The sequence below is a fragment of the Leptinotarsa decemlineata genome, unplaced genomic scaffold, assembly GCF_025532065.1.
Source record: "Leptinotarsa decemlineata unplaced genomic scaffold, Ldec_3_MD MMD2_tig00000008_RagTag_RagTag, whole genome shotgun sequence".
Classification (NCBI taxonomy): domain Eukaryota; kingdom Metazoa; phylum Arthropoda; class Insecta; order Coleoptera; family Chrysomelidae; genus Leptinotarsa; species Leptinotarsa decemlineata.
This window is the reverse complement of record NW_027412537.1, coordinates 774,057-788,617: the sequence shown is the minus strand read 5'-3', so window position 1 is coordinate 788,617 and position 14,561 is coordinate 774,057. Positions and strand designations below refer to the sequence as shown.

At 32.2% G+C, this 14,561-nt stretch overlaps 1 protein-coding gene across 1 annotated transcript; it reads right to left on the bottom strand.

Annotated features, from left to right (window-relative positions):
* Nucleotides 1–894: 894 nt before the first annotated feature.
* LOC111507670 (aldo-keto reductase family 1 member B7) lies at nt 895–14,014 on the bottom strand. The gene is made up of 5 exons (XM_023163017.2): nt 13,766–14,014; nt 7,028–7,387; nt 3,091–3,338; nt 1,227–1,487; nt 895–1,106 (listed from the first exon to the last, which is right to left on the bottom strand). Exons 1-5 carry the CDS (start codon nt 13,835–13,837, stop codon nt 1,070–1,072), a joined length of 978 nt encoding a protein of 325 aa, XP_023018785.2. The 5' UTR covers nt 13,838–14,014; the 3' UTR covers nt 895–1,069.
* Between the last annotated feature and the right edge of the window lie 547 nt (nt 14,015–14,561).

Here is a 14,561-nt window from a genome sequence, read left to right as displayed (position 1 = left end):
CTACAGGAACCATGCAGTATCAGTACCGGTTCCTTACCCACTGAAGGTATATAGCCGTGCCAGTCGCTGTAAAAGTGGCAATTCCAATTCTTGTGAGAGAACCTCATGTTAGTATCCACCATTGTGGATACTAACAATCGAAACGTTGTGACGTAACTTGGTTTGGAATCTTTTAATTTTAATTTTTCGTTAATATTTTTTCAGCTTTTATTACTATTTCAATTTTTTATTTTATTGGTTGTTGCTTGTATGTTATTTCTTTGTAATTTCAGTTTGTTGTTTGATAAAATTGTTATTTTCAGTTAATCTTTTCAATTTTGCTCAGGGATTTCAAATCAATTTATATTATATTAGACAATTGAAGTCCAAACTGATGAAATACATCACGAAACATTGTCAACCACCTTAAAAAAAAAAACTAAACTTCGTTTTGTGGGCTTATTGACTACTAATCAAAACTATGAGATGTTTGAGAATGCCTGAATTCATCGTAACTCATTCAAATCAATGATCAGTAGGTATAGAGGGATTCTCCAAGAAGAAGTAGTTTCTGTTCAATTCGAGAAATTACTTTCGAGTACCAGAGTGTTTGTAAACGAGAATGATTTTGAAAGGCTTGTTGAATACTGTATACACCATTCCTTGATAAATAGTTTAATGTTTATTGTCAGAATATTGGGAATAACACCCTGTGAACGAATATTTTGTCTTCTATGATATAATAGGTAAATAATTGAAGGGGCTCAAAAGTTAGGTATTCCTTAGCGAAAATTTAATTACGTTTGTTATCGATTTTGGAAACGTCAAAAACGTTGTTATAGAAAAGCATCCTTCCAATCTATAAAAAATTTCCGGTGAAAATAATTGTAAGTTGTCTAAGATATTGAACAATCATTTCAATACTTCATATATTTATTTATGTGAATGTAACGTATCTACAAAAGAGTTACTTGAAATATAGATCAGTTCTATTTGCAGGAGATTAATATCTACTGTTTACTTGTAATGGACGAATGATGATTTCGAAACAATACCTAACCCTCAGTTCAGGTACATGGTTTGGTGGAGTTTATTTTTTGAATGGCCATTCAGGATGCTCCTTCAACCTGAAAAAAATATCGATTTGATTCAGCAGTGTTAGTAGATTCTGCATAAAATTTTAGGCCAAAGCTTTTACCGGGATGAAAATATTTTTATAGAATCTATTCGATTAGATATTAACTTACAATGGAAAGAAGTTGAAATCAAATATTCTTGCTCTTTCGCCAACGTCGAGACTTTCCAGTACTTTCATATCTTCTGAATCGAGGGAGAAATCAAAAACATCAATATTTTCCTTGATTCTAGAAGCAGTGACACTTTTTGGTATTGGTACGATATTTTTTTGGATCAAGAATCTCAGCATCACCTGTCCACTTGCCTTCCTATGTTTTTCAGCGATTCTCTTCACATCTGGATTCTGCAGCAAATTTGGTAAAGGAATGGCTCTGAAAAAAATGTCAATATTAAAACAAAAAAACATTTGTCAAGACGAATATATGAAGCGATTCGGGACTAAACGTGATCATTAAGACATTTAGGGGTTGCCACCTTGATTTTCATATTTGCACAGCTAGATCAAGAGGAAATGACAAATTTACAAAAAGACCTTACTGGAATCTGTATTTCAAATTAAATATAATATTAATTCGAGTTGGCATGCGCAACTTCGATATTGAAAACGCCATCTATGAGATCGACAGAAGACTCGATCTATATCAAAGATTGAATGAAGCTGCCCAAGGCGATCAGTTGAAAAGCCAAGTTGCGACATCGATTGCCGAATGCAATTTGTCTTATATTCTTCTCTGCAGCTTTTAATGCAAGGCAAGTAGTTGAAACTCAAGCCCATAAACAAAGTATTCCTCATAAACAACAGACAACGCTGTTTCAATCTGCCTTAGACCTCATCAGTTGTTATCAGATTTTAGAAAGTATTTTGGGAAGAGTTATGATGGAATCCATTGAGGAGTTGTATCATTTCATCGATGAGAAAGTAGTTCTGTGAGAGAGAATACCATATTTTCCAGAGAACCTTGTATATACATATATGATGTTTAAATGTTGGATAAACTAGTTTGATGAAACTTTTATTTATTTCTTGAATTGAGCAATTATGCAATCGAGCGCTTTAGATTTTTTGTATAAAGATGAAGAAGTAGACAGCCAAAACCTTTTTCCCTAGCATTAAAATACTACAAAAATTCCACGTTACCAAATTTATTCCATATTTAACGACTGTACTCAACTTATTTTACCTGGATTGTAAAAACCATAATCTGTACAAAAGTGAACGCTGATTCATTAGAAATGGCACAATTGTGATTTTTATACTTTCAACTGTAACTGTACGCGTTTAACTGCATATGACTATGCACATTGTAAAAGATTTTCAACAAATGCATTTTTCTCCATCATCATCCTCCTCTATCATTTGTTCGTGTGAAATCCTTCGAACTCATAAAAATGAAACATAGAGCAATGTTTGAAAATCACATTCTCACGATGTTGCCAGATAGATATAATCTACAAAACAATCGTTTGTTTTTTTCATAAACCATAACACAGGAAGGTACATAATCAATGTGAAACTCATTGCAATATTCTCATAGAAATAAAATTGAAAGTTCATCGAAAGGGAAAGTTCAAAGTGTACGGTCGAGTATTTACTTTTTATAGTATCATTTTTTACTTTAATGAACAAATGAAGTTTGTTTGAATGAGTGCTTGGAAAGTTATGATCATTTCTTTTTTAAAATGGCTAATGGATACTGAGAAACAGGTACTTAAAGTAAACGCTAATCATTGAAGGTATGTTGGTATCCGAGCTGTTCAGTTTTATACCTATTACTTCTTCGAGTAATTGAGTAACTCTTGCTTTAACAAACTTAAATTTAAAATATTAATCATTGTATGGAGTGACTGGAAATAATATGATGTGAATTGTTAAGTCTCATGGAATGTTGACATGGCTAAAGTTCTGTTGATGAAAAATAATTTGCTAACTCAACTATACCTGAAGGGTTATTATTTTTTTCAAAATCAACTTACTCCTGACCAAGACTCTCTAAAAATGTATTGAAGCCTGGTGATCCCAAAGGAGAATATGCAACAACAACCAATCCGTTTCGATGACAAAAATCAACGAGTTCCTTCTGCTGCAAAGAAAGGTGTAATTCAATTTGTAAGCAAGCTGGTTTGATTTTGGCAGAATCTATTATCTTCTTTATTTGGTTCTCATTGAAATTGGAAACCCCGATATTTTTGGCTCTACCGGCTTCGACTTGCTCTTCCATTTTCTGAAATTGAAAATGCAATGAATAATAATCACTTCAGACTAAAAATTGAAACAAACATTCTGAAGTACAGTACAGATATACAGATGCTGTTTCAGGTTACCAAAAACTATACCTATAGTTGTTATACATCTTCACTAAAAAGAAGATATAGATATCCTTTCAAATTATAGATCTTCGTCATCGTCATTTTCCAAATTTTTTGAAAGCGTTTCAGAACTAATTATACAAATATTTTACTCTCTACAATCTATTCAAAGATTTCCAGCAAGGTTTTCTGAAAAATGAGTTAATGACCACAGCTGTTTTCATTTTGTGGAGAAGATCTTGAGATTTTGGAGAGGCGACTATGAGCTCTTTTGTGGATGAAGGCATGCTTTGAAGGAAGAGGTGGATATGCAAAAACTCACCAAATTATATTGGCATAATATGTTTCAATAAAATAAAAACTTTTATTGATACGAATACTAGTAAAATGAGGTTTAAATTTGATTTGCATTCGTTTCTCTACAGCAATATGTTCTACAAGGTGGATGAATTCCTTAAATTCTAAGATGATCACATATTTATATAATGGCTGTGGTATACATTTTATTTACTTTATACATTCTATACATTTTAATGTGTTACGATAAAACTTTACATTTGTCTTTTGTATTACTTTTTTATGTAGCTGACTATTTCTTGCAGGATGTAAGTAATTTCTATTGTTTACATTTGTGTATGAATTTTGTGGATGAAATAAAGATTATGATGTTTTGAGGAAAGAAATCGTTCTTTCCGAAGCTGCTGAAATGAGCCTATAGTTATGGTCCTCCACCTTTCATTAGTGGAGGACCACTTGATATATTTTTTTTCGAGTGATGAAATATTGATGGCTCTGTAAATATGATTCAAACATTAAAAATTTTGTTTTTGACTAACGATAACATTCAATGAATAGTCCTTAAAACATACAGCATATCAAAAATAGAAAATTCCTACAAAATGTTAGGATTTGTGGATTCGTTCTAAGAACTGATCAATGCAAGAAAAGTCTCGATTATGTAGTAACAAACCTAAATCAAGTAAGGTTCAGTATTGCTGACCATTTTGGTCAAAATTCAGAATATGTTTCGTCCATTAAAATCATTGAAAAATCAGATTATAAAACACAAAATCAATTACAATTGTGTGAATTCAAAACTTCATTCAATAGACATAATTTCATCAGTTATTCCCGGACTAACAGTTTCGATTTAATTTTAGAAAATTTCATGAGCCATTTCAATTCGTGTGTTCATGTATCATTCACTGTTAGAAAATAGAAACATAAAGTAAAATTTAGTGAAGTAAGATACTCCACAAATTTACTATCAACTTTAGAGCAGCAGAAAAATTCAAACTGGTTGCGAAGACAAATTGATTCTCCTGAACTCAGGGAATAATCATTAATTCAAAACATTCCTGGAGCAGTGACGTCGTAAAATGGACTGGTCATTGAAGAGAGAACATTGATTTCAACAAGAGAAAAACAGATGAAGAGATTCACATCTTGGCATTTACGTAACTCATACACTTAACGTCAGGTACAAGGTCATGATGTTTTAAGTGTTGCATATTTCCATTGTGGAAATTTTGGGATTTGATTTGTCAGATGGTGTTGTGACGTAGTGGGCAAGACGTTGTATGATCCGCAAGGGAATATATGTGAATGACGTCACGGCTAGTCCAAATTATCATGTCTATGCCATGAAGAAATATCTTATTGAATATTCCTTTCATTCGCTTTATGAATTTCTTCAACATTTTCAGGGGCAATTGTGAATAAAAGTGTCTTCAACGCATATATTGGTTTATAAATCTTTCTAAGTTTTGCAAACGCATTATTCTCAGAACTTTCCTGTATTGAAAAACCTTCATATTATCTGTCCGTGATATGAAAAAAAAATTCATAAATATACTGTTGAAAGTATTGAATTGCGACCACTAATATTGGAAAGTTACATTTATATATAAACAACATTACGCGGATAGAAAAAATGAAAATAGGATGATCATTACGAAGGTTTGTACTGAGAGGAGTTCACCTTTTTAAAATACCTGAAATATCACAAAGTGACTTTGATCAGGTGAAAGGTATGTTGTCGTATCAAACACTGCATTTTATATTATGTAAATAATATGATTATTGTTCATACCTTGAGAATAACTTATTTATTATTTCACAACAATAGGTTATCAAAATCAATATGTTATCCAGAAATTAAAAATGTGTATCAAAATTATAAATCATCAAATTTGAGAAAAAACTCAAAAATGGAATTGTGAACATTATTAAAGGAGACAATACGTAGGATAATTGTTCATGATAAAATTTTCAGAAGACTTTCAAGACAATGAAGTTGGAGTTTAATCCCAACACCAAACCGTTATTTTTAACACAACACGTGTTTCTTTCACGAAGTAGTCATCTTCAAGAGGAATAATAAACTAAATATACACACAATATTGTCCTTATTTATACCATACCCGAGGTGTACCTCTGCTAGGTACACCTGTGTTTTCATTGTCTTAAAACAATTTAACAATATTGTCTTATCTAACAGTCAAGTAAATCTAATAAAATACTATTTCAACAAGCTATGTAGTATACTATTAGGTATTGGTCCACCATATAGGTACTATTTAACAAAGCAAACAAAATGAATAGATTTTCGTGTGCTTTAACCTACGATATGCCAATGTACAATGGGTCATGAGTAAGTAAAACGTTCTTTTCCTAGGTTAATTCCAACTAAATCCCAAGTTTGGCTTTGTAGTAACTACGTATTATTCAAACTTTGACAGTGTGAATTGAAAATACGTATTTTAATAACTCATGTTTCCATAAATCCAACATTCCTTTGGTAAAACAAACTTATCTTACCTGTCCAACTACATAGCCACCAGTGAAAATGGTCGCTATAAAAATTTAAGTGTGAGGAGGTGTTTTGATTTATTTGTCCAAATTAAGTATTGATTTATCTTTCTATCTATCTACCCGCGCAAAGCTGGGGGGTCAGCTACATTATCTCGAAGTTACATAAGATACTGTTTCCAATATCTCCACGAGATCGGGAATTGCACGGCTGAATTAGTTATAATCGTAAAGTCGCGAGAAAAAACTATTGTATAAAGATAAAATGTAGAACAAATGAAGTAGTAACAGTTATATGCTAAAAAATAACAATTTTAACAATTTTAAATTCTACCCCTGCTAAACCAGGGCGGTCGTTAGGTTGCTGAAAAATTTGATTTACTTGGGGAAAAATTGAGGGGATAATTATTAGAAAAACTCATTGCTAAGGTCAGTTAAAAAAAAACAAACAACAAGGGCCAACCTCGCACGGAGCCGGGCGGTGGTATAGCATTTGAGAGACACCTCGACGCCACTTAATTGCATTTTCCATTAGGATCTCTTATTTTTCTAAAATTAAATACAGCCCATTTTACTCGAAGATAATAAACATTTCAAAAATGAAAACTAGTTTTTACCTTCACCCATCACAAACAAACAAATATTTTCTCTTTAGATTTCAAACGATATTTTTTAAGCATCCTTATTTTAGAATCATTTTTAGTATTTGAATATTTGAAAAAATTATTCAATATAGAACTACGTCACAATAATTCAATCCTCATCAATTGTCAATGATATATTTTGTACATACCTTCCAAATTGCAAGATGATCAGATTTCTCTAATTTGACCTGATCCGGAGGTGTTACAGAATGTCCTTCTACATAATTAGTACCGATTGGGAAGTGTATAAGATATAGATCGATATAATCCAGTTGTAGGTTCTCCAATGATTTCTTGATGAACAGCTCTACTCTGTCTTCGTGAACACCACAAATAGGCAGTTTGGTCGTTATGAAAAGTTCTTCTCTCTTCACCTTCCCAGATGATATCCATTGTTTTAGCACTCGGCCAATGACAACCTCATTTTCATACACAAAAGCGGTGTCAATATGACGGTAACCAGCTTCCAAAGCTGCATTCAACGCATTTTCCAATTCAGTTTCTACTGACTGAAATGAATGAAATTGGATATAAAGTGAGTACTGAAAGGTAGAAGATGGAGATTCTGAATTTTATATATACCGATTCAGGAACACCAATACAAGATTGGCAAAACCTCGAACTAGTTGATAACGGGGATTTGATATGATTTGAAATTATTTGTTCAATTTCATTTATCAAAAGTTAAAATATAATTGTAAATTTGACTTAAATTTTGTATTTCTGATTTTTTGTTTAAATTATTATTATGTTTACTTATGTGAACCATTTCTAAAAAAAGCCTTTTGAATTTATTATTTTCAACTGTTAAAATTTTAGTATTTTGATAATCCATAACATGATCTGAAGAGATAACATGTTCAGCTAGTCCACAGGAACGTTTGTTTAGTCTGCAGTCACTTTTATGTGAAGTGATTCTCCCAGATAGATTACGACTGGTCTCACCAATGTAAATTGAATTACAAGAAGAACATGGAATACTATATATAACATAACAGAATCACATTTGTGATTCTGTTATGTTATATATAGTAACAGAAGTAAGAACAGAAGCTGTAATTTTCCACCAATTTCGGAATGCTTATTTTTCGGTATCTTACTGTACTCTTTTCTTAGTTACCAAATGTGAGATTTAAGTATTGATTTTGTTCATGTTACTAATTAATTTTGATTTTTATTTTATTCCTTTAGAAACTGTCTTCATTGAATATTAAGACATCTCATTTTTCGTATACATATTAATGCAAACTTTTCCTAGTATTCTGAATTCAAGTTCAACATTATTCATTTCTTTGAGTCCATTATCAATTGCGATACCGAATCAGTATTACTTCCAGTAGCTTGTATTGAAATTTATTGCTGTAGTTTCGACGAAATTAATCAATTCGCACTACAACATTATTAATTTTAACATTTATTCCTTGGACGAGTACCTCTAATCTTCGAATCTAGATTGTATTTTAGGGTATATTCATTTTAGGTGAGAATTTCTTTTACATATAGGTATTACTGACACTCTGATTATTCTTCGTCGGTATCAAAAACAAGCATTATACGAATATTGAACGTTGAAAATTATTATGTGGAATATGAGTTTCAATCGATGTGTTTTAAAAACAATTTCTAGAATTGTCTTACACGCTGGTTACATATAACGGTTAATGTTTGGAAAATATTCCTAAGAATTCATTTTTCTAAATACTCGTTTATAAGATAAGAAGTCATCAGTCATGAGAGGGTGTCTTCTAAATTGAGAATAACTTTTACTGAGGGAAAGGTAGTTAAGAACCTACGCTCAATGTGTGCACAAGTGTGTGCCTGTGTGGGATTGTTCAGAAATTTTGTTACCTGCTATACTCGAGAAGAACCCTTCAAAATATCAACGATATAATATTAAGTGTTAGTATGTTATTTATATGATGGAATCGGCCGATACTTGATGAAAATCCATAACTAACGTATTCCAAAAACACTTTATTGTGAGATTTTCACTAAATTGTTTTACAAAAACGCAACACGTGTTTCGCCATACAATGGCTTCATCTGGCGTGTCTTTCAGTTGAAAGTGAAGTGAAAATCTCACAATAAAGTGTTTTTGGAATACGTTAGTATGTTATTTGTTGTATACAAGGTTGCAGTTGTTACTCTCTTGAGGTAAACATTAAAAAATATCGAACAGTACATCTTTACTATTGTAAAATGATTCTGATTGCGATCCCAAACAGCGGAACTGTAACACTCTTCCTGAAGCATGTTTCACCTACCAAGTTGACATCTTGAACTAATTCCTAATTAGTGACTTAGCCTATTTTTTATGTAACAAAATTTTACTTTCACTTTTAGTTCTACTTTCAGGATTAATTAAGAGGTAATGCACTGGTTTATAAAAGACTGATGATCAATGTACTATTAGAAATGGAACCTTTGTCGATGTTTGTATGTAATCTGCCACAATTTAATTTGTTTCAAATTCTCCAAATTCACTTGACATTCTGAATAATTTCAAGCAAAGATCTTTCAATCTCATATGATCCTTTTCCAAAGTGTCTTGAACCACACTGGATGTTTCTGGTCTATAAAATGGAAAGTGTGTTGCGTTTTACTTGTAACGAGTCTCGATACTTCGTTTAACAATATACTTTTTTCTTGCAGTTTATTTCATAAGACCCAAACTTTTTCTTTAAACTTACTTGAACCTGAAATTTTAGAAAATCTCCCAGAGTACGCTTTAAATATTCTTGTTGAGGCCATTAATAAATAATTTCATTCTGGCAGATTTCCTACATGTCTGAAACTATAGCAATAGTCATTTCGCTTCATAAATATGGTGAAATGAATGATCCATCAAACTTCCGGTCTATATCATTGCTTCCGACAATCTCAAAAATAATTGAAAAACTGGTTAAAAAGAGACTGCTTAACTTCTTAAGTAATCATAACATACTATGCGAATCTCAATATGGATTCCAAAGCCATAAAAACACAGGCGATGCAATCTTCTCTTTTCTGGAAGAATATATATTGGTTTAAATGATAACGAATCTATAGGGGCAGTATTCTGTGATTTCTCAAAAGCGTTCGACTGCGTGAACCATGAAACACTATTATTAAAACTTCAGTGCTTTACAGTTATCCAACAGGCAGGAATCAGTTAGTAAAACTTCAAGGAAATAAATCGCTTATTGAGAATAATATATCAGATATACCACAAGGTTCGGATCTGGGTCCTATCCTTTTTCTGCTTTATCTGAATGATCTGGTAACCATTGAAATTGAAGGGACAGATGACACTACGATCCTTTTTCATGAGACAAATGAAGATACTCTCAGAGACATCATAACTCTGGATCTCTATAGAGTTAAACAGTGGTGCGATTCAAACTCCTTATATTTCAACACAAATAAAACAAACATAGTTTGCTTCAAACTTGATTTTGACGACTTACTTATAGAAAATCACGCTATAGGTAACAAAACTCACACAACATTTTTAGGGGTATTTATAGATGTTAAATTAAAATTTGATGAGCATATAACAAATTTATGCAAAAAATAGCATCTGGCTGCTATGCAGTTCGAGTTGTTTCTAAATCAATTCTTAGCCAGAACAATGTATTTTCCTTGATAGAGTCGCACTCGAGATATGGAATTGCTTTTTGGGGCTTTTGTAGTTAGCAACTACTAAATTCATATGTATCAAATACATATGTAGGGCAAAATCACAAGACCACTGCAAACTATTTTTCATCAGTCAGAAAATTCTTACTGCACGTTGTTTATTCCTTTCAGAAACCGTTGCCTAATTCACAAAAAATACTCAAACTCAACAGTAAATATTGACAGACGTTTCCACACGAGAGGAAGTCGGAATTCACCCTTGTCAATCCCAAAATCAGCAATTACAAAATCTTCTTTGATATATGAAAACAAGAAAATATACAACCACCTTCCAATGTGCTATAGGACAATAGCAAATTTGAAAAAAAATCAGAAAATTAGTTAAAGGAGTACTTCTGCAAAAAGCCTACAATGACTTAAAGGAATATTACGATGATGTATTTTAACTCTTTAGTATTTCATATGCTTAGATATCTGTAATGGTTTATATATTGTTTTATTTATGTGTTTTCGTATATGTACATTTTTAACCCTATAATGATTGTATACTGTTTATCATAATTTTAATATTTTTTGAAACCTTCAACAATGTTGACTTCATAAAGTTTCACTAGCTTTGTCAATAAGGATTTCTTGGACAATAAAGCATGATTGAGTGATTGATTGACTTGTGTCTGACTCTCAATACAGTTCATGTAATCAATACTGGAAATTTCTGAAATACATTATTTCTGGCTATTTTCCTAAAGTGTTTTATTGTGTGCTAAGTAGATACAATCTGTTTCTGTTACCTTTTTCTGCCCTATTTTGTTAAACATACATATATTCGGTATCTACTTGAAAATGTATATTATTTTATAGTTTATGGTTTTATATGACTAAGTAGCGACGGCTAATATGTGTAATTTTGTTTGTTTGTTTTTGAATTCAATTATTTTAACCATTATTTGTCAATAAGTTATGAATCTTCAGACAATAACGCATTTCTTGACTTAAAGTGGCTAGTCAAATTAGCGCGTGCTTATCCTGATATCCGGCATATCCTGATGACGCTAATTTGGTTGATGTTACGCGCGTTGATAATAGTCCAACAGTTCCGGTGGATGGGCGAAGTTTTGTTGGATTCTGTCTGAGTTAGTCTTAGTTTTGATTCTACCTGATGTCACTATTTTTATTCGAGTTTGAAGGCCGTCGATTTTTCGAATTTCTTCTAAAAATCGACGGCCCTCAAACTCAAATAAAAATAGTGATACTGAAAACCTCGGCCGCGAAAGCCTTAATAATTTTGTCTTTCTTGTGTTTCGGAATTATTCGAAACCAAATGATGCCACACCAAACAAATAACATTTAAAATGAAACACCCGATATATTGTCAGACTCATTTCAGACTAGAGGATGGTAGGTATCTATATTTAAATATAGGGCCTTCTGCGAAGCGACTGAAATTTTCATTACCTTCAAAATTATTACGGTATTGATGAGACACCGGAGTGTCTAATGCTCCGGAAAAAAAAAAAATCCATTGCGTGATATGATTCATCCACCACCCTCAGGCACAATATAATGAGAAATACGTAGTCCTCCTCGATGATCATCAGCTTCGGGTGTGACAAATATTATCCCAAAAAAGGAAGAACGAATTAAATATCTATATTTTTCTCTTACAATCCGCAATTGGAAAAATGCAGAAGACTCTCATTCTTGGCTCAATGCCTCCAGCCAAGGCACACCATTTTCGGACCTAATGATCACTTTTCTCATGGTGAGGAAAGTGATCACTAGTTTGAAACTGGCGCTCTTACCGTTGTATAGGAGATTTTGGAAAAGGAACCGACCGGCGCCACTTCTGTGATGAGAAATAATAATAAAAAAATTTTTTCTGATTGATTCGGCCGTTACTCGATAAAGATCCATAGTAATTTCAAAAACTACACCGTACGATTTGATCTCCACAAACTTTGTGAAGATCAAATTTGTGAACAAAGTTTGTGGAGATCAAATCGTGAGTTTTAGTTTTTGAAATATCAATATTTATGAACCCTTGACGATACATAACGTATATTATATCAAAACCACTCCCATATATGTTATGCGATTATTTTGTAGTTTTGAGTTATCAATGCTGCTATGAGAATTTTCGCAGGAACAAGCTTAAATATTTTCAATATTTTCACGAAGGATTTTTTGTTATTTTCTTTTATTACATAGACAAGTGGAACCTAATTATTTAATTTAACAGGCCTTCAGAGGTAATTAAATGAAACTTTTCAGGGGTGGTGATTTGTTTTTAAAATAAATTTGATACCCATTTCATCGTATAGTTCAAGTAAAAGATATAGTGGCCCTCTACCTTCCAGCAGTTCCCCTTTAATAACACACACACAACGGCAGTACTCATCGCTACATTCTGTTGGTCACCGTAACATGACTTCAAATTTAATTTTATGACTCTGCAGCCAATCATAAAAGTCGGTTAGTAAAAATTATCCAATACGAACCGCCAATTCTTCAGTCCACGTGCACTAATTCGTTGCGGCATAATTCTTTTGTAATGGTTTTTTTTCCTTTGACTTCGCCGACACCTTTAAGATTACTATATCGGTTACTTTGACTATAAGACTGATTCAGAAAATACAACGAATGATGTTAACAAACATAATACAACTCTTCGATTGAATTATCATTAAACAATGAAAGATGAAACAATGATTAAAAATTAAGTATAATCATAAGATGAGATTCAATTTCAAAATTATTTTCATAGATTTTGAAAATATCATCAATTTCCTTGAAATCAGTTTGAAAAAAGTTTTTCGATGTTTTAAAAAACTTCGTAGGCCTACAGGTATTCTATCTAAAAATATGGGCCGCCGGTATATACATTTGAGAATGTTTACAATCAATTAATAAAATGATACATGATGAAATCCGTGGTATTCGAGAAACAATTTATTGGGAGATTTTCACTAAACAGTTTTACAAAAACTCAGCACATGTTTCGTTATACAATAGCTTCTTCAGGTGTGTCTATAATAATTATTGTTGTTAGTATAGACACACATAAAACATTTTGAGTATTATACATTGTATCTTTACTATTTTTCCGATTTGAAATAATCGTCATTTTGTCAAAAACGAATTAAAATAATCATACAGAAAGTTTATTTCTTTCTTGATTCTTAGGTAACAATAGTTTTATCTAATATGTTTTACAAATGATGCATACTGGCGAAAACTATACAATCTAATACCAATACATTGACACTAACCTGAAAAGTTCCTAGACCTATAGCGGGCATTTTTGAACCGCTAGGCATGTCCATAAATATTTTGGCTGCCATGATTCAACACTGAATGATAACTGACGATTGACCCACTGACTGCTTTAACTACACAAGCAATGCCGAGTGACTGAGAAACTGAGTCTGAACTGAACACGAAACTGATAACCATACAACGAGAAACGGTAAACTTGACAGAATGCATTTCAAGGTTGCGGTTACATGGCTGTTGAGTCGTTCGATAATTAGTTAGTAAATGTTTTTCTACGACTTTGAGAAAATATTCCATTTGCGAGTAAAAAGAAATTGAATCATGAACTGTCACATTTAAAATGGGTTCTACATGACGGTTTCAACAGATATCAATTACAGTTCGGGCGACGAAAGATTACAGGCACATTATTAACATCAATAAAATACGAGGACTATTCAAAAAATGAGGTGAATGTTCACATTTCGCGGGATACGTACTCGTTTTTTTTTTGGAATTTTGTAGGTAAATACACTTGTCTCGAACATATGTTCACAGTTTCATCAGTTTACATGTTCAGTTTGTTGGTGAGAGGCATAAATGTTAGAAGTGGTTAGCGTGTTCGGCGATTATCTGCAATCGAAAAAAATGGATCATAGAATTTGCATCAAATTTTGAATAAAAAAAAATGGAATCAAGTGCTCAAAAACACTTGATACGTTGACAGTGGCATACGGTGATTGTACTCGGAGTCACAAGATTGTTTAAAAGTGGTATAAGTTTTTCACAGAAGGTCGAGAAGATGTGAATGAA

What these genes read in the sequence shown, in the direction of transcription:
- LOC111507670 (XM_023163017.2), bottom strand. Translation starts at nt 13,837, where the DNA reads ATGGCAGCCAAAATATTTATGGACATGCCTAGCGGTTCAAAAATGCCC. An exon ending in ATCATCTTGCAATTTGGAAG is followed by an intron (nt 3,339 to 7,027) that starts GTATGTACAAAA and finishes TTTCAATTTCAG; the next exon opens with AAAATGGAAGAGCAAGTCGA. An exon ending in TTAGAGAGTCTTGGTCAGGA is followed by an intron (nt 1,488 to 3,090) that starts GTAAGTTGATTT and finishes CATTTTTTTCAG; the next exon opens with AGCCATTCCTTTACCAAATT.